The sequence below is a fragment of the Thalassophryne amazonica genome, chromosome 15, assembly GCF_902500255.1.
Source record: "Thalassophryne amazonica chromosome 15, fThaAma1.1, whole genome shotgun sequence".
In the NCBI taxonomy this organism is placed as follows: Eukaryota; Metazoa; Chordata; class Actinopteri; order Batrachoidiformes; family Batrachoididae; genus Thalassophryne; species Thalassophryne amazonica.
The window spans coordinates 29,164,101-29,184,327 of record NC_047117.1 but is presented as its reverse complement, the minus strand read 5'-3'; the positions used below and the strand labels follow the sequence as shown (position 1 = coordinate 29,184,327).

Genomic DNA, 20,227 nt, shown 5'->3' with positions numbered 1-20,227 from the left:
AACCAAAGAATTTCTGCACAAACTGTCAGAAACCGTCTCAGGGAAGCTCATCTGCATGCTCGTCGTCCTCATCGGGGTCTCGACCTGACTCCAGTTCGTCGTCGCAACTTCACACAGCCATTGAAGAGGAGTGGACCAACATTCCACAGGCCACAATTGACAACCTGATCAACTCTATGCGAAGGAGATGTGTTGCACTGCATGAGGCAAATGGTGGTCACACCAGATACTGACTGGTATCCCCCCCCCCCCCCCCAATAAAACAAAACTGCACCTTTCAGAGTGGCCTTTTATTGTGGGTAGTCTAAGGCACACCTGTGCACTAATCATGGTGTCTAATCAGCATCTTGATATGGTACACCTGTGAGGTGGGATGGATTATCTCAGCAAAGGAGAAGTGCTCACTATCACAGATTTAGACTTGTTTGTGAACAATATTTGAGGGAAATGGTGATATTGTGTATGTGTTAAAAGTTTTAGATCTTTGAGTTCATCTCATACAAAATGGGAGCAAAACCAAAAGTGTTGCGTTTATATTTTGTTGAGTATAGAATGTTTGAGTGTTTTCATGGAATTTTTTTGACTGCAAATTTACAACTTTAATCTGAGAATATCCAAGTTTTGTGTTTCATAAATTTGCATTTCAATCTGGGAAATACTGATTTGTATTACAACCACCCCCACCCCAAACACACACAGAGCTGTTTTTAAACTACTAATACAGACCTAATATATTGTCATTCAAACACACAAATTCATAACTTATGAGTCAGTACAAACATCTTAATATCCCACCTTATTAATGGTGCGCATGTCCATATCCTTCTGCGGGACAACCGCCTGAAATGAGAAATGGAAAAATGTTATATCTTCGATATTAGTATCAAGATGGAGAAAATCTCATCCTTCAAAATTAATTTACAGATAACAAACACACCACAGCTTACAGTAGGGAGGGGTGTTATTTCAAAAAAATTTTGAAATCTATACATTTTTGCATGGAATATGGAAATATACATGGAATAAACCATAACAGTGTAATTTTTGGGTCATTTGGTTCCAAAAACCCATATGGACGGAGCGTTTGAAAATTTCATGTAACGCGTGTGTCGTATATGTGCTGTTGACGTAGAAAACTACTCTGTTGCTTATAATTAGTTCATTGTGGCCATGTCATTCTTTACATGTGATGATTATACTCAACTGATGTTCCTGAAATAAAAACTACATAGATTTTGTTTGTTACAACTGATCGTAACATATGTTCTGAAATTAGGTTTTTTTTGTCCATCCATCCATCCATGCATCCATTTTCTTCCGCTTTATCCGGAGTCGGGTCGCGGGGGCAGCAGCTCAAGCAAAGCCGCCCAGACCTCCCGATCCACACACACCTCCCCCAGCTCCTCCAGGGGAACCCCAAGGCATTCCCAAGCCAGCTGAGAGATGTAATCCTTCCAGCGTGTCCTGGGTCTTCCCCGGGGCCTCCTCCCAATGGGACGTGCCCAGAACACCTCTCCAGTGAGGCGTCCAGGGGGCATCCGGAAAAGATGCCCGAGCCACCTCAACTGACTCCTTTCGACGTGGAGGAGCAGCGGCTCGACTCCGAGCTCCTCCCGAGTGAGGTTTTTTGTCAATTACTCTTAAAAAAAAAAAAAAAAAAAAAAAAACACCAGCTAGGCTTATTGTTACTATAGAAGTTGAATATAAACTTGGGGTCAAGCAACATTTGGAGCCAAATTTCAAGTCTCTAGGTGCAGCAGTTCTCAAGATATGACATTTTCGTTGATATATTTGGCGATTTTTGAACCCGATATCTTCACTGGCTCCGTCCATATGGGTTTTTGGAACCAAATGACCCAAAATTTATCCTGCCATGGTTTATTCCGTGTGTATTTCCACATTCCATGCAAAAATTTATAGATTTCAAAAATTTTTGAAACAACACCCCTCCCTAGTTAAGTCCCTTCGGCTGCTCCCTTGTTTGCACTTGGGGTCGCCACAGCAAATCCAAGGTGGATCTGCATGATGAATTGGCACAAGTTTTACGCCGGATGCCCTTCCTGACTCAACTCCACATTACATGGAGAATTGTGGCAGGGCTGGGATTTGAACCCGGAACCTTCTGAACTGAAAAAACAACACCCCTCCCTACTTACAGTAATTTGAAAAAAGTATTTAGCAAACTGATTCAAGGTGAACGCTGGGATTTTTCAACCTGGGCTCTATTTTGTTTTTGTTTTTTTATTAAATATGTTTTGAGGTTCATATTTTAACTGGAAACAGCAGTGATTTAGAATGCTAACCATCTAGGGTTAAACAGATGATGTGCCTATGGGCAAGCTAAAAGCACTCAAACTAGACCACTTCTTCATGCTGCTGGTTAGGCAGAAGCTTCATTTAAAAATGTCTGGTAGCATGAAGAGGATTTCTACGGAAGTAACTGCGTGCACGTCTACTTTAGTAAATTGAAAGAAACTTTTTAAGACCACTGATTACATATATGGTTAGCCGCTTACCTTAGCCCCCTTCTCGTTCAGTGCAGCCTCTCTCCACTTAGTCAATGAGAGGTTCGTTCTTCATCTCTGAATTCAGTTAAATTCGTTTAATTTATATAGCGCCAAATTACAACAAAGCTGCCCCAAGGTGCTTCACACAGATAAGGTCTAACCTTACCAAACCGTCCGAGAAAGCACACAGACAACAGCAATAAGGAAAAACTCCCTCTGGCATCCTTGAGGAAGAAACCTGACGCAGACCAGAGTCAGAGGGGTGACCCACTGCTCAGGCCATTCTAACAGTTGCAAAGTTACAAGCAGCTACAAAAAAGTGCATAATGGCGCAAAGTCAATATTAAAGCCAAGCCCACAGAGTCCAAGGTCAGTCCCACATCCCAGACACCAGCAGTGGCACTTCTGGCAGTCGTTGTGGATTATGATGGGTCAGATCAACCATCAACAGGAACAGAGACTCATTTCCACTACAGGAAGTTGAGGCCCATTTTAAGGGGTCTGATACTTTTTAGCGCTTCTACCCCACAGGGACAGCCCCTGAGAAATGATTTTTCGTAACCATTTTGAAGAGAGGCAAGTCCCTGTTCTGGAATATGTGCTTTTGAATGGCCCTGAATAGCTGTGGGTAGTGCTCGATGCTGATTGGTCAAACTTTTGCACAGAAGACAGAAAAACAAAAAGTCGACCGTGATCAGAATGATGTGCTGTGTGATCTGTCGACGTGGTGATCACTGACAGCGACGGCACTTTAAATGTTTAAACAGTCCATTAATCAGGCGTGATCACCCTGATCGATCGATCAGGTCGTCTAATGATCACACCATCGCGATGGTGCTTTAAAAGTTTAAATCACCGCAGCACAGCAGTGAGTTCAGAGCGCGACACCAGCTGAGAAACGCAGCCGAGGGACATGCTTTAAAACGCTGCATTTGCAGCCACGAATTAAAGGATTTTCCCAAGGTCATTTTCAAAAATCAGGAGCTTTATGTGGATTCATGTCCATCTGTGATGGTGAATTGGACTGAAATGAACAGGTCAAATTTACTCAGTGTGTGAATGAAACAGTCCTCCTGCGTACCGCAGCTTTCAGCCAATCAGTGACCAGCATTAATGGGCGGATGAGTAAATTACAAGAAACGTGTGCCAACAGTCACATAACTTACCTACAACTTTGTGCAGGATGTATGAGTCACATGCTGGCACTCGTTGAAAATTTTCACCATGCCCCAAAATTTCTGAGGAGCTCAGTTATCAGGACGTACATCAACGAGCATCAGCGTGTTTCAACGTCCATCAACTTGCTCTCAACTTATAAAAAACTTAACCTTAACTTAATGGACTTATGCCAGCGTTTTTTTTTAATACGGTTGGCATACGCTGGCTAAATCATCAAGGTGCTACCGGGCCTTAACATTGCATGCTAAATGATAATTAGCGAGCAAACTATTTTTATGCTGCTTTGCATCTTAAGTCAAAATTCAAGTTTGCTTGCTAGCTTTCGATAGCATTATATGCTTGCTCTCACTGTGAGCCCAGTGGTTCTTTACTGTGTAGAGACGCACACAGCTGGGAAGGCCAATGAAGGGGCTGGTCCTGTAAACATTGTAAGACTGGGGCTATATGTTCAGTTTCTGCAGTGGAATCAGTCCTAACGTTGGAAGCAAACAAACAAGAACCCTCATCAACAATTGATTTTTAATGACAGTAGAGAGCGGCAGTACTGAAGGGGAAGGAGGCTACCAGCCATTTCTTACATTATTGTCCCTAGGATTAAAATGTATAACTATATTACATATTTGCCTGGGATGGTGTTTGCGTCCCAAATAAATACTGGATTGAATACAATTACCTTTGTCCCCAGTGAAAAGATGAACCCAAAAACATAAAAAAATACAGCCGACATAATGCAGAAAAGAAACTGTTAAACCTGTTATGTGCTTGACTTAGTTCCCACACATTATACTCAGAAGTGCTCATAATGTTGCTATAGCAGCCAGAGTATTTTGTGGATAATGTTTTCTCACATAACGATACCACAGGTCATTCCTCCCTGCTGCTGTCAGGCTGTACAATAACACTGTAAAATAACCACATGCAATAATATCTCCACAAATCACGTGCAATATTAATATGTCCACATATCATGTGCAATCACAACTTGTTTACAAATCCAATCCCACACACACACACAGAGCAGTGGTAGGCACAAATAAAGATAACTGAAAAGTTATCTTTGATAAAGATAAAACGATAAACCACCCAAAAATGTATCGGAAGTTACAGATAACCGATAAATTCCAGTATTGTCTCTGGTACATTTGCAACTACTAATAAACTGAATTTGAGTTTTAACACCACAATCGCTTCTAGTAGCATTAAAAACAACAACAGACCCCAAAAAATGAGCCCACACTTCTGTATTTGAACATCCTGCCCCCTGCTGGAAGCTCTTGTTTACTACACAGCTTCCAGCACAGAAGCACACAGAGCAGCCACAAAGCCACCTCTCTACCAATCACAACACTCCGGTCAGGCGGAGGTCTTGGAAAATAAAGTCATGCTGACTTATGGTTTGGTGTGAATACTGATAGAATAACTCCATTAATGTCAATTCTGTCATTTGTACAAAGTTAAAATATAACATATATCTTTTAATGTTGAATAATGCACTAATTCTACTGGCCTCTACTGGTGGTTGGCTCTCACTGCGGTATTGTATCACTTCAGATCAGGGAGACAGACACCCTCTCTACTTTTAAGACTAGGCTTAAAACTTTCCTTTTTGCTAAAGCTTATAGTTAGGGCTGGATCAGGTGACCCTGAACCATCCCTTAGTTATGCTGCTATAGACTTAGACTGCTGGGGGGTTCCCATGATGCACTGAGTGTTTCTTTCTCTTTTTGCTCTGTATGCACCACTCTGCATTTAATCATTAGTGATTGATCTCTGCTCCCCTCCACAGCATGACTTTTTCCTGGTTCTCTCCCTCAGCCCCAACCAGTCCCAGCAGAAGACTGCCCCTCCCTGAGCCTGGTTCTGCTGGAGGTTTCTTCCTGTTAAAAGGGAGTTTTTCCTTCCCACTGTCGCCAAGTGCTTGCTCACAGGGGGTCGTATTGACCGTTGGGGTTTTTCCGTAATTATTGTATGGCCTTGCCTTACAATATAAAGCGCCTTGGGGCAACTGTTTGTTGTGATTTGGTGCTATATAAATAAAATTGATTTGATTTAATTCTGAGGTTTTGTAACAAACACAGACAGATCGCAAAGGATTCTGGGTAAAAGTGCCTCTGCTAAACACTGATTGGTTCAGTCATTCATTAAAACCAACACGTTAATGTGGCGTGTGTCGTTTGTTGGTGTTTACAGATAAATGTGCTTTTGTAAAATATTCAATTTTTTTTATTTGTAAAAACAGGCATTTTCACAGAGCCCTGGAAGTGTCATCGCAAAATGTTTTGCATGTGCACGTTTTATAATGTGCACACATTTTATTATATTGTAAAATGTGCACTCAATATTGTCTTGACACATAAATGTTGGCATTACACTGTGCGGGTTTTGGCCCTTTTTCAGATGATTTTTCATTCGTTTTTGGACCAAGTTTCAGGTTGATCATGCGTCCTGCATCGTGTAGTGTACATGGAGTGACAAGCTGCACTTAACATCTCACAACCACCTCCTGATCGCCGATCGTATGTTCGAATGAAAACCAAACCTCTTTGATATTATTCTGGTCGACCGTCGTGAGGGTATCCTGCTGCTGAAGAGCTACAAGCGTCCAACTGCTCGCACTGTGCATGTGCAAACACAGCAGAACTGTCTTGTAAATGTTTTTGTTGTTTGTTTTTAAACTTTGATGTCTCCCATCGAGAGTTTTTGTAAATTAAGTTTGAAAAAAAAAAAGCTTACGTTTTGCTTCTGGAAACACAAGTTCGACGTGTGGTTTTCAATGTACAATGTGTGTGAGAACATAAATCGTGCTCTCTGAACTTTTACACTGTACGGTTCTGTGGTACAGTTTGAACTGAAACCGAGTACAGTGATTAAAAATATCATACAGTGTCTGCCCAGCTTCAGGACGACTACTGCCATGAACTGCCATGAACACTACTGGCCAGTAGTTGGCAGTACAGGCCTTGAAAACATGCCAAAACAAAATTCCAGATAATCCGTCTACTACATTTAAGATGCATGGAATTTAACAAACGCAAATACAATAACAACGTCTATAAACCCAGAGAATATATTCACGAGAGTTTTAGGCACTACAGTTTAATGCTGTTGTCATAGGTATTAAAGGCACTGCGCTGCGGTGGTTTGAATCATATTTGTCTAATAGATTACAGTTTGTTCATGTAAATGGGGAATCTTCTTCACAGACTAAAGTTAATTATGGAGTTCCACAAGGTTCTGTGCTAGGACCAATTTTATTCACTTTATACATGCTTCCCTTAGGCAGTATTATTAGACGGTATTGCTTAAATTTTCATTGTTACGCAGATGATACCCAGCTTTATCTATCCATGAAGCCAGAGGACACACACCAATTAGCTAAACTGCAGGATTGTCTTACAGACATAAAGACATGGATGACCTCTAATTTCCTGCTTTTAAACTCAGATAAAACTGAAGTTATTGTACTTGGCCCCACAAATCTTAGAAGCATGGTGTCTAACCAGATCTTTACTCTGGATGGCATTTCCCTGACCTCTAGTAATACTGTGAGAAATCTTGGAGTCATTTTTGATCAGGATATGTCATTCAAAGCGCATATTAAACAAATATGTAGGACTGCCTTTTTGCATTTACGCAATATCTCTAAAATCAGAAAGGTCTTGTCTCAGAGTGATGCTGAAAAACTAATTCATGCATTTATTTCCTCTAGGCTGGACTATTGTAATTCTTTATTATCAGGTTGTCCTAAAAGTTCCCTAAAAAGCCTTCAGTTAATTCAAAATGCTGCAGCTAGAGTACTGACGGGGACTAGCAGGAGAGAGCATATCTCACCCGTGTTGGCCTCTCTTCATTGGCTTCCTGTTAATTCTAGAATAGAATTTAAAATTCTTCTTCTTACTTATAAGGTTTTGAATAATCAGGTCCCATCTTATCTCAGGGACCTCGTAGTACCATATCACCCTAATAGAGCGCTTCGCTCTCAGACTGCAGGCTTACTTGTAGTTCCTAGGGTTTGTAAGAGTAGAATGGGAGGCAGAGCCTTCAGCTTTCAGGCTCCTCTCCTGTGGAACCAGCTCCCAATTCAGATCAGGGAGACAGATACCCTCTCTACTTTTAAGATTAGGCTTAAAACTTTCCTTTTCGCTAAGGCTTATAGTTAGGGCTGGATCGGGTGACCCTGGACTATCCCTTGGTTATGCTGCTTTAGACGTAGACTGTGGGGGGGTTCCCATGATGCACTGTTTCTTTCTCTTTTTGCTCTGTATGCATCACTCCGCATTTAATCATTAGTGATCGATCTCTGCCCCCCTCCACAGCATGTCTTTTTCCTGGTTCTTTCCCTCAGCCCCAACCAGTCTCAGCAGAAGACTGCCCCTCCCTGAGCCTGGTTCTGCTGGAGGTTTCTTCCTGTTAAGAGGGAGTTTTTCCTTCCCACTGTTGCCAAGTGCTTGCTCACAGGGGGTCGTTTTGACCGTTGGGGTTTTTCATGATTGTTGTATGGCCTTGCCTTACAATATAAAGCACCTTGGGGCAACTGTTTGTTGTGATTTGGCGCTATATAAAAAAAAAGTTGATTGATTGATTGAAGTTGTTGTCTGTGGAGCCTGAACAGAGTGTCTGAAATGCATATGTCCTGTCGTGAACGTACTGAGATTACCCTATCCTACCCATAATGCACTGCTGGGCACAGCATGTGCTCACTAAATCCTTAAAAATTAGCACATTACTTTAAAACTAAAACATATATCTGATATTTTCACTTTATAAAACTTCGTACATGACAGTAATTATAAATAACTTGTCCGAAATTAGTTCGGTTAAAATTTGAACCATAAGTTAAAAATGTATGCCTCTGGATAACTTGGGTGATATTGCCAGCGTATCTGTATGGTGTTAAAGGAAATGACATTTTTTTTTTTTTTGTGACCAGTTCTCTTTTGCCTGCAGATGATAGAGCAGTTTCTCCTGGAAACAGCTCTCTTCTGTTTGCAGAGGGGAAAACTATACATCTGTTATGAAACTTTTAACAGATAGGTACTCAACTGATTTTAAATTTTAAAAATGTTTGCCGCTGTTCAGCTTTGTTTACTATGTTATTGGTCTAAAAGTTATCAGACAAAAATATATGGGAAGATAATTGGTCCGATAATGGTTTTTAAAGTTATCTAAAAAGATAATCCGATAATGAAAACATTATCTTCGATAATTATCTGTTATCGGAACTGTGCCCACCATATATATATAAAATATATAATTAATACGTATGTGTGTGCGTGTATATATACATACATATTCTATTTCTCCTCATTTCTTATGTCTTGTACTGTTACAAGTATTATATTGCTCATCCTTGCACATGCTGTTAGATGAACATTTTCCTCTACTTGCACCCACCTTGTATGTTTTTAAAGAGCTGACGTAACATGTGAATTTCTCCTCTGTGAGATCAATAAAGTTTATCTTATAACCTGTGACATGTTAGTTGTGGCTGAAGCTTGAACACATTACCGTAGCAGCCTCGGTTCTATCCAGTTCCTGTAAGGACATGGTCATCTGTAAAATAAATAAATAAAAATAAACACAGAGCACAGAGTGGTTAATGTGGTGTAGTTATACAGAGAAAGGTATGAGATAATGTACTGTAAAATGAAAAGTTATCATGACATGATTGCCACATATTTTAAATGAAAAAAGATATACAATGTATACTTTAACAGGGTTCATACAGAAGAGTCTGAACTGTAGACACTGTCCAGTCAGTTTAAGAATGTTCAAATCCTGACTACCATACCATATGGACAGTAAGTGTAGGGTAGTTAAATTTTGGTGGGTTTTTAAACACTTCCTTCACAAATTTCTACTAAGAAGAAAAAAACCTGATGCCCTGGTTCTGTCCTTGGATTACCATACAACTGGGAGCAAACCAATGTTTCAGAAAGTTTAGTTCCTCCTCAAAGGTAGAAAATAATTTCTTTCACACAGCAACGTTTTTTGCTCCCATTTTTCATAAGCTGAAAAAGATATAAAACATTTTCTAGACCCCAACCCCGCCATGGGGGTGGGGTGTTTGTTTATCTTCCACATACAGCTGAATGTGAATCCTTTTTACAGTAACTGCATTTTCCTAATAAAAATAGCCATAAGTGAAGAATATTCAAGAACAAAACCCAACAGATGGCCAGTGGCTCTGATTATGATTTCAAGTTGACTTCAGACTCAAGACAGGAAATTTTCAGGTGTCGGTGATATAGAACAGGCTTCCTGTGGTGAGCCCACCACACAGCACTGTGGATCATTCTGTATATAACAAAGGCAACTGAAGTGATAATTCAGACTTCCCCAGAGACCACTGACTAACCACATACAGTATAACTTGCATCCGACCAAAAGTCTCAATGACACGTTTCATTTTCCGCCACTTTTTTCTTTTTCTTTTTTTCTTTTTAATATTTATTTCATTCATTTAAAAGAAAAACAGAAAAGCAAAAAACAAAAGCACCACAATACCAGAATGAAAAGGAGCAGAAAGAAGAACAAGTCTTATGATTTCTGCCCCTTTTAACAATACAATCTTTCAATATACAGCATCATAGTCAACATTATTTAACAGATTGCATTTCTTTAACTTGTCACATACCACTGACCCATTTCATAATTATGACCAGAAATTAATAGATTACATCACTGACAGGTTACATTTAAACTTAAGACACTCCAAACATTATTAACAGTTTACTTTTTTTTTTTGACTTTCTTGCAGCCCACTGACTTACTTCATAGTTTCATACTTACTTAATACATCTAATTTAATATGTTTTTTAAATAATTTAAGCGACCTTAATTCTTTAATTTCTTTATTAAGATTGTTCCATAATTTGACACCATTTACTGCAATACTCCTTTCCTTTACTTTGGTTCTAAATCTTGGTTTTTTAAAGACTTCTATTCCTTTCAATTTATAACTACTTACTCTTTTTTCAAACATATTTTGAATGTTTGTTGGTAAAGTATTTTTATTAACTTGGTACATCGTTTGTAATATTTTCAAATCAACTAAATCATGAAATTTAAGTACCCTATACTTAATAAACAATGGATTAGATGGATCTCTAAAATCACTGTTACTAATCACTTTTAAAGCTCTTTTCTGCAAAATAAATAAAGGTTGTATATAGGTTGTATATGTTGATCCCCAGATTTCTACACAGTAAGTTAAATATGGGACAATCAATGAATTGTACAATGTTAATAAACCATAACTATTTAATGAATATTTTACTTTATGCAAAACAGCAATGGCTTTTGCTATTTTTCCTTTTATGTAATTTATGTGTGACTTCCATGTAAGATCTTCATCAATCATGACTCCTAAAAATTTCATTTCTTTTACCCTTTGTATATCCATTCCATCTATTTGTAATGACACATTATTTTCTTTCGCTCTATCATTAAACAATATGAAATTTGTCTTATTAATATTTAGTGACAATCTGTTTACATCAAACCAATGTTTAACTTTTTCCAACTCTGTATTTATCACTTGTGCTACTTCCTGTATATCTGATCCAGAGTAAAACAGCGTTGTATCATCAGCAAATAAAATGCTGCCAAGCACATTGGATACATTCACAAAATCATTGATATACAAAATAAACAGTTTGGGTCCAAGTACCGATCCTTGTGGTACTCCATAAATAATGTTACACAATTCTGATTTGGTATTATTTATCTGAACAAACTGTTTTCTATTTTCTAAGTAGCTTTTTACCCACTGATGTGCAACACCTCTTATTCCATATTGTTGTAACTTGTGGAGCAATCTTGAGTGGTCTATAACATCAAAAGCCTTTTTCAGGTCAATAAAAATACTTACAAAATAATCCTTATTATCTATTGTTGTTGATATTTTCTCTATTAGTTCCATAGAGTAACGTATGGTTATGTCTGCATGAAGCAGAGGTGGTCAAAGAGTAGAGCTGCGACAATAAATTGATTAGACAAAAAAAAAAAAAAAAAACTCTAAAAATTAATTTCCAACTATTCTAGTCACCGACTATTCTTTTTTTTTTCTGATTTCAGCTTCTTACTGTGAATACAAGCTGCTTTGTTTCCTCCTCTGACAGTAAACTGAACATCTTTGGGTTGTGGAAAAAACAAAATGACATCATCTTGGGCTAGGAACCAATGATAAATATTTTCTCACATTTTATGGACCAAACAACTATTGGACTAATTCTGAAAATAATCAAGAGATAAATTGATAATCAAAATAATTGTTAGTTGCATGTGGTGGCCAAGTGGTTAATGAGCTTGGTTTCAGTTCAGAAGGTTCCGGGTTCAAATCCCACCCCTGCCACATTTCTCCATGTAATGTGGGTCAGGAAGGGCATCCGGCATAAAATTTGTGCCAATTCAACATGCAGATCCACCTTGGATTTGCTGTGGCGACCCCGAGTGCAAACAAGGGAGCAGCCGAAGGGACTTACTTTACTTTACTGCATGTCAGCATTTTATTTTATGTCTTTTTGTGTCTCCTGTCTTTTCCATGAATGCCTTTTTAATTTTGGGCATTTTATGTCCTGAATATTTTGGGATTAGAGTTACAGTGATTAATAATTGATTATTAACTGACTACTAAATTAATCAAAACATATTTTCAGTGTTTGTTTGTTTTGTTTTTAATATCCAAATTCTCTGATTTTGGGCTTCTTAAATGTGGACATATTCAAGTTTATTTGATTACTTTAGTAACTCATTTCTGGCAGTAAAGTCAATATCTTTGGGCTGTGGTCAAAACAAAACATTTAAAGGCATCAGCTTGGCCTCTAGAAAACACTGATCTGTACATTTTTCAGGGCTCAACATTAACAGTTGTCTGCTTGTCCAATGCAACAACAAATTTTCTTTATTCTTTCCATCAGTTGTAAGTCTTGACAAGAGCTAAATGCATCTGGTTTCTTGCAAACAAATAGTTTGTTGCTCTGGGATTGTTATGTATGCTTCTGCTGAACTCTTTTGTAAGATGCACTAAGCAACCAGGTCAGTTAAAATATTTGTTTATCCATCCATACTATACCCACTTACTCCAATCAAGGATAAATATTTGTTTTTATTATATGACTGCAACGCTACACGGACTCTGATTGGTTGATTACCGGTTGGATATTTTCCCATATCTGGACCGGTTACCATGACAATCGGTCCACAACACGTATTTTCGTTACAAACCAGGAAGCTAAAAACATGATTAGTAAAACCAAATCAGACATGAACATACTCAAAAAATATCTCAACAGCATCAGAAAAAACACACAGATTGAAAGCCTACCAGCTAACGACCGGACCATCTGTTAGCAAGTTCTTCATGGAGGCGAAGAAAGCGAACGAGCTCAACACCATCAGCAGCATAATCAGGTAATACTGTAAGTTTGCATGTTTATATGTATAACAGTCATATAATAAACAAATTATCAACCTCATTTGCTCGGTCTGTACATGGATATCAGACCTCGGTGTTTTTTGCATGGGCCGAGCGTCAGCTAACGCCTCAGTCTGATACTTCCCCATACAGACCTCTCATTCGGTTAATAATCCTTTAATATTTAGGTAAAATATTATACTTAAAATATTTAGATATTAAATAACTACTATTTGCTAGGATGGCTTGGTGGTTATCACTGTTGCCTCACAGCAAGAAGGTCATGGGTTCACTTCCCACCACGTCCTTTCCGTGTGGAGTTTGCATGTTCTCCCTGTGTTTGTGTGGGTTCTTTTCAGGTGCTCAGACTTCCTCCCACATCCACAGACCTGCTAGTTAAGTGAATTGGAACATTTAAATTGGCTGGAGGTGTGAATGTGTTTGTCTGTCTACATGTGGCCCTCTGACAGACTGGCGTCCTGTCTATGGTACACCTTGCCACAGGCTCCATGACTGCTGCGATATGATGCAGCCCCCCTGTGACCGTTAATGGGAGTAAGTGGCCATTTTGCTCATTGTATAGTTCTGCATGCATTTTGGCATTTTTAACAGCTTTTTGGCTGAAAACCATCAGTTGTAGCTGCCAACTCTGATGATGATCATACACTGAGAGCATGGACAAAACTGTACAGCCTGGTACAAGAAATGGTTTTGGTCTCTATAGCTAATTTTCTATGACAACTGTATGGAGGGGTGGGGGAGCTGTTTTTTGTTCCAACTTCTTAGTTTAAGACATCTTAAGCTACAAAGTTATGCATAATTAGGGGCGTGGTTGCTTTGAATGACAGTGGCTGATGTCATGGCTGCTCTCTACGCTGTGTTGTTTTGACTACGCCCATTCGCTGCCCTCGGGACACAAACTCACGATCCCTGGCAAGGAAGGTGGGCTCTCGAACCAGAAGGCTAAAACCCAGAGCTCTGGCCTTGTGACCAGAGAATCCTTTTGAGCTGTTGGGGAGTGAGGTTTACGAGCTACATATGCACAGTGACTCCTGTTGGCCTCCGTTACATTGAGCCGAGTGCGTCTGACTCTGATAGCACTGCTCGCTCAGAGACCGTACAGCATGGCTGCTAGCTGCTGTGAAGGGCTGTGTCTGTCATCTTAGCTGACATCTCACAGGGATTTTCTGGTATATATATATATATATATATATATATATATATATATATATATATATATATATATATATATATATATGCAATCTATGTTCAAGACCACCCATGCCAGTTCTACATGTAATGTGAAGTTGCATCAGGAAGAGGATCCAGTGTAAAACTTGTGCCAAATCAACAAGTGGATCCATCTCAGATCTGCTGTGGCGGGATACAAGAGAACTTGGCTTGGTGCACACTCGACCTATAGAATGTCAGCCCCTATACAATGTCACTTAAAGACACTTGATCAGTTGTTGCACAGTTTGAGTGAAAAAAAAAAAAAGAAATACAGCTGCTCCGCTGTCATATAGCCTGTTAAAGAAAAAAAAAAAAATCTTCCCTGTGCAGCCGTGAGCCCGGTGAACAGATGCTGAACATGACGTGAAATATCTTTGCAGATTACTGAAATTAATATTTCGCTTCCTGGAGTAAAACACAGAAATGGGTTGCGGTGGACTTTACCCGAGCGCCCTCTGGTGGCCGTTTCTGGCTGATGAAAACACTGGCGAACGCAATACAAATACAAGTAATTTGGTCACTTTTCAAAGGGGTCAGACTCGCCAATAAACTAAATTTAATGTACAATGGTTCATTTCAGCTCAGCTTGGTGTATAAATCTCATCCTTCCGGGCAATGAGAACTATCAGCTGGCTGTTAGAAAATTAGAGACAAAACAAAACCAGTTGATTTCAATAAACAATCAATGCAGCCCAAGCTTGTTTTCATCGGGCGGCCAGTCGTGGAAGTATGAATTCTTGCCTTCGGATTCGCCACTTCACCGGAAATGACGTGTCTCCACGCCAACCCATACGGGATACAAAAGGTTCAATGCAATGATAATCCAGGCGGACCTCACACCGGGGCCAAGTTCTCCCGGGCTGAGTTGTACAGGGGCCAATGGGCCACACTAAAATCCAAAATGGACGAAATCGGGCCAAATGGGGACTGATAATCATGAGATGGGGGTAAAATGTAATGAAATGGACCAGAGTGAAGTAGACTGACTCCAAATAAGTACTTTTATTTAATGTTTGGCTTTTTGTGTGTGTGTGTGTGTGTGATTCGCTCAGTAAATGTAGGGGCAGGTGCACCATCTGGCGTTCAAGAGATGAGACTTCACTCAATGGGTCAGTTGGCTCCATTTTGTTACGCTTTACCCCCGTTTCATTATTATCAGTCCCCATTTCGCTCAAAAATAATTAAATAAAATTACTTAATTCAATCATATTTGGAATCAGTCTGGGTCAGTCTGCTTTATTTCATTACATTTTACCCCCCATTTTGTGATTATCAGTTTCCATTTCGTATTTTAGTATAGCCGGGGGCGACATCTTGTTACCCTATGGTGAACGGCAGTGAAATAAGGGAGGAGCCAAAGGAACTTTCTGAAGGAAAGAACAAAAGTACCACGGACAGCGCCAAACCACAATTTTACCTCTGATTTATTTTGCGTTGTGACAAGTTGCATTATGGGTCATGACAAAAGACTAAATTGAACAGAACTCTGGACCCCCCCCCCCCCCCCCCCACACACACACACACACACACACACACCTCTGTTAAATTAGTGTAGAACCGCCACTGCTGACGTCAAATTCGTTGTAGTGTTTTAAAAATGTAACCATTTATGTCTGTGGAAACGTAAAACTCTTTGGACGAATTGAAGCATTAAAAGCAGACAAGTTGTTGACAGCAGTGTTTCTCAGGGGGGAAAATACCTCGTCAGTCCTCAGTCCGAGGCAGAAGGTCAGCGTTTTCTCTGGATCCATGACGACGACCGGAAGCTGAACATGAAACAACTACTGGGAGCAATAAAAGCGCCGAAGCGGGATGTTATTGCGCTGCTGTCCCATCACTGCAGCGGCCTCCTCAGACGCCATCAGCCCGGACTCCACCTCCGACACTCCGCTCCTCACTGAGGAGCCTCCGGGCCGCCCTGCCGCTGCAGTTTACCGACAGCAGGGCTGAAATACTGACGCACAGACCGCCGAGCTGTCGGTAGTTTGTCCTCCGCTGCTGCGCTGTTCTAACGTGTCTCTCTTTGTTTTTAACAGAAAGGGTCTGAGCTGTGACGTCACGTTCCTCAAGCCCCCAAACTACTATGTGAGCGTTTTTGATTGGCCAGAGCTCCCAGCAACAGCCGCACAGTACAACCGAGTACTACACACAGTACTACGGAATACAACAGACATTTTAACCACAAGTGCAACTGAAACAGCTACTATGTCAACCATAACGTCACTATAAACCTTTTTTTGGGAAAAGTACAACTTAAACAACTTCATTACATTTGACAAAGAGCCATCTCTGTATAAGCAACAGTGAGACTCAGTGGCGGCGACAGGAAATTTTTATGGGGGGGGGCTGAGGGGGAGCTGGGGTAAAAGACCGAGGGGCGCCACAAAATGTGTCGAAATGAACAATATATAGTAAATTGCTTTATAAATACCAAGGTATATGTTTTAGTCACCCGTGCTCCTCTAAAATGTGGTATCAATGCACACACACATCACTTAGAATGATTGCATTCATCACTTTGCTCAGTTACGCAATATTGAGACATTCTCAGCGCAAAACTGCAGTTGAGATCCACAAATATGTCAGTCGCTATTCACATTATTGGCAGAATTATTGGGGGGGCTGAGGGGGACTTGGCTCATTATTGGTGGGGTTTAAGCCCCCCCACGCCTCCCCTTGGCGCCGCCACTGATGAGACTCTTCCTAAGCAACTTGAGCACTGTCTTTCTTTCTTACTGTCTTTCTTACTGTCTGGAACCACTCATGCACTGAATAACTTACTCCAATATTTGTGCTAATTTCAAGGAATATTAACATGTTAAATACATTTTTAAAATTTAATCATGTGTGAGTGCGTTGTCTGACTTGTCTTTCAGCTGGCTATGGTTGGTTGGGGTGACCACAGCAGAATTACTCGAAATCTTGGGTTTGGCATAAGTAAGTCTTTTTGACGCAACTCCAGTTCTTCACACAGAAGAACATGCAGAGCCCTTGGTATGTCCCAGCCAAGTACACACATCAGTGCATCATGGTTTCCCATGATGCACTGAGTGTTTCTTTCTCTTTTTGCTCTGTATGCACCACTCTGCATTTAATCATTAGTGATTGATCTCTGCTCTCTTCCACAGCATGTCTTTTTCCTGATTCTCTCCCCTCAGCCCCAACCAGTCCCAGCAGAAGACTGCCCCTCCCTGAGCCTGGTTCTGCTGGAGGTTTCTTCCTGTTAAAAGGGAGTTTTTCCTTCCCACTGTCGCCAAGTGCTTGCTCACAGGGGGTCGTTTTGACCGTTGGGGTTTTTCTGTGATTATTGTATGGCTTTTGCCTTGCAATATAAAGCGCCTTGGGGCAACTGTTGTTGTGATTTGGCGCTATATAAATAAAATTGATTTGATTTGATTTGACACATTATAGTATATACAGCAGGTAAAATAAGTATTGAACACATCACCATTTTTCTCAGTGATTATATTTCTAAAGGTGCTATTGACATGAAATGTTGGTAACAACCCAAGTAATTCACACATACAAAGAAACCAAATCATACATGTCCATGAATTAAGTTATTAAGTTATGTGTGGTAATGTACAATGACACAGGGAAAAAGTATAGAACACCCAAAGAAAGGGGGACGCAAAAGGCATGGAAAGTCAAGACACCAGTTGAAATCTATTTGTACTTAGAAAGCAATCCTGCCCCTTGTCAGTGCAAATTGATATCAGCTAGTTCAGTCCCAACTGATGTTCTAAAAAAAATGTCTCATTACCAAGCTGTCACACAAGAACCATCTCATGATGGGTAAAAGCAAAGTGCTCTCTCGAAATCTTTGCAACCTTATTGTTGCAAAACATACTGATGGCACTGGTTACAGAAGGATTTCTAAGCTTCTGAATGTTCCAGTGAGCACTGTTGGGGCCATAATCCAGAAATGGAAAGAACATTGTTTCACTCTAACTGCCACAACCAGCTACTCCTCACAAGATTTCTGACAGTTTAGTGAAAAGAATCTGTGGAGAGCTTCAGAAAGACCTGCAATTAGCAGATAAAATTGTCTCAAAGAAAACAATAAGTACGTAATGTGCTCAACTGCCTTGACCTATATACGTACATGCTCACCAAGCAACCCCAATGCTTAAGAAAAATCATATTTAAGCTTCTATAAAGTTTGCTGCACAACATTAGACAAGCCTGTAAAATGCCGGGAGAATATAGATTGGACAAATGAGACCAAAATTGAACTCTTTGGATGCCATAATACACACCATGTTTGGAGATCAAATGGCACTGGACATCACCCCAAAAACACCATACCAACAGTGAAGTTTGGAGGTGGGAACATCATGGTGTGGCACTGCTTTTCAGCATACAGCACTGGCAAACTTCATATAATTGAAGTAAAGATGAGTGGAAAAAATGTACCTTGATAAAAATCTGCTGCCATTTACCAGGATAATGAACATGAAACAAGGGTGGACATTTCAATAAGACAATGAACCCAAACACAGCCAAGGAAACTCTCACTTGGTTTCCAGAGAATGACAATAAATTTGCTAGAATAGCCCAGCCAATCACCTGAGTTGAATACAACAAAAAATCTACAGAAAGAACTAAAGATCAGAGTTCAGAAAAGAGGCCCACAGAACCTTCAAGATTGAAGACTGTTTGTGTGGAAGAATGGGCCAAAATCCATACCGGAGATGTCTTGAAGCTGTCATTACCTTTTGTATGAAGTATTAAATACATTTCAGTAAGCATGTTTAATACTTTTTCCCTGTATCATTCCATTTTATTGCATATGACTTGTACTTATTTGTTGTGGTTTCATTGTATGTATGGATTAATTGGGTTGCTACCAGCATCTGATGAAAATTTAATGTCAATAGCACTTTTTAGAAATATATTTACTGAGAAGTATGGTGACATATCCAATACTTATTTTACCTGCTGTATACCTCTATATAGATATAATCTACAACCATTATTGAGAAGGACTGCATTTCTGAAGTTCTTTAGGTGCTGAAAGTGCTTTAGAATGATGCCTCACATTTACTTGTTCAGCCAAAGCCAGTACCCATTTACGGTTAGGTGGACTGAGATGATGCAGATAAAGTGTCTTGTCCAAGAACACAGACATGTAACATGAGTGGGATTCAAGCCCAGCTGTACATACTGGCAGGCCAGCTCCTTATCCACTGAGCTACCTATGCTGCAGAACCATTTTCACCAAGGTTACCAGATCTACAACGTGACCAGCCCTGTTTGTGCCAGGGATTGCATTAGTATCACCCATGAGTGACCAGTGCAGTGTCACAGCTAGAGCAGTCATCAATCACAGAGTGAAGTTGCCAATAAAAGGACTTCCTCACCACAATATCCGTTACCACAGTTGGAGTATAGATTGAGACAACAGACAAAACACCTAAAGAGTGCTCCCATTTGAGTTCTATAAAATGTTCATTGACAGACGTGACATCTGTCCACATCCAGGTCTCTGAAGCCCACACAACACAGGCACTGAAATGTGAAGCACTACACCAGTCACCAGCCCGCAGAGACAAGACCCTTGGTGCAATCCTGTGGTTTCTCCTTTTCTCAGAGGAGATGCTCCAAATCCCTTTTCCCATTCTTCGGCATAGTACGATGGAAGGCAGCGGCAGAGTTACACCCACAGAAAGAGGAAACAGAACATCTTTTTCGGGCTTTGCAAAGCGTTTTATGGCGGTTCAAGTACCAGTCCCACCAAGAAAGGCAGAAAACCTTTGCCAAATCAATGAGCAGTTTCATAACAGGATCAGACAAAAGAAAAATACAGATGTCCTGAAAATATAAGAGATTTTAAAAAATGATAATGGATTAATTTCAAAGTATGTAGTGACGTTTTAGTATTATTTTC

General features: G+C 40.0%; 1 protein-coding gene across 2 annotated transcripts in view; it reads right to left on the bottom strand.

The window, feature by feature from the left end:
* Positions 1 to 16,397, bottom strand: part of LOC117525865 (phosphatase and actin regulator 4A-like) — a 33,206-nt gene extending 16,809 nt beyond the window's left edge. The window contains exons 1-3 of one of the 2 annotated variants that reach the window (XM_034187798.1): positions 16,038 to 16,397; positions 9,195 to 9,239; positions 796 to 840 (exon numbers count right to left, since the gene is read on the bottom strand). In XM_034187798.1, coding sequence (XP_034043689.1) covers positions 796 to 840; positions 9,195 to 9,239; positions 16,038 to 16,088 — 141 coding nt within the window. In that variant the 5' untranslated portion in view covers positions 16,089 to 16,397. The remainder of the gene's footprint in view (positions 1 to 795; positions 841 to 9,194; positions 9,240 to 16,037) is intronic. The other variant, XM_034187799.1, reaches the window with a different exon arrangement.
* Positions 16,398 to 20,227: the final 3,830 nt, after the last annotated feature.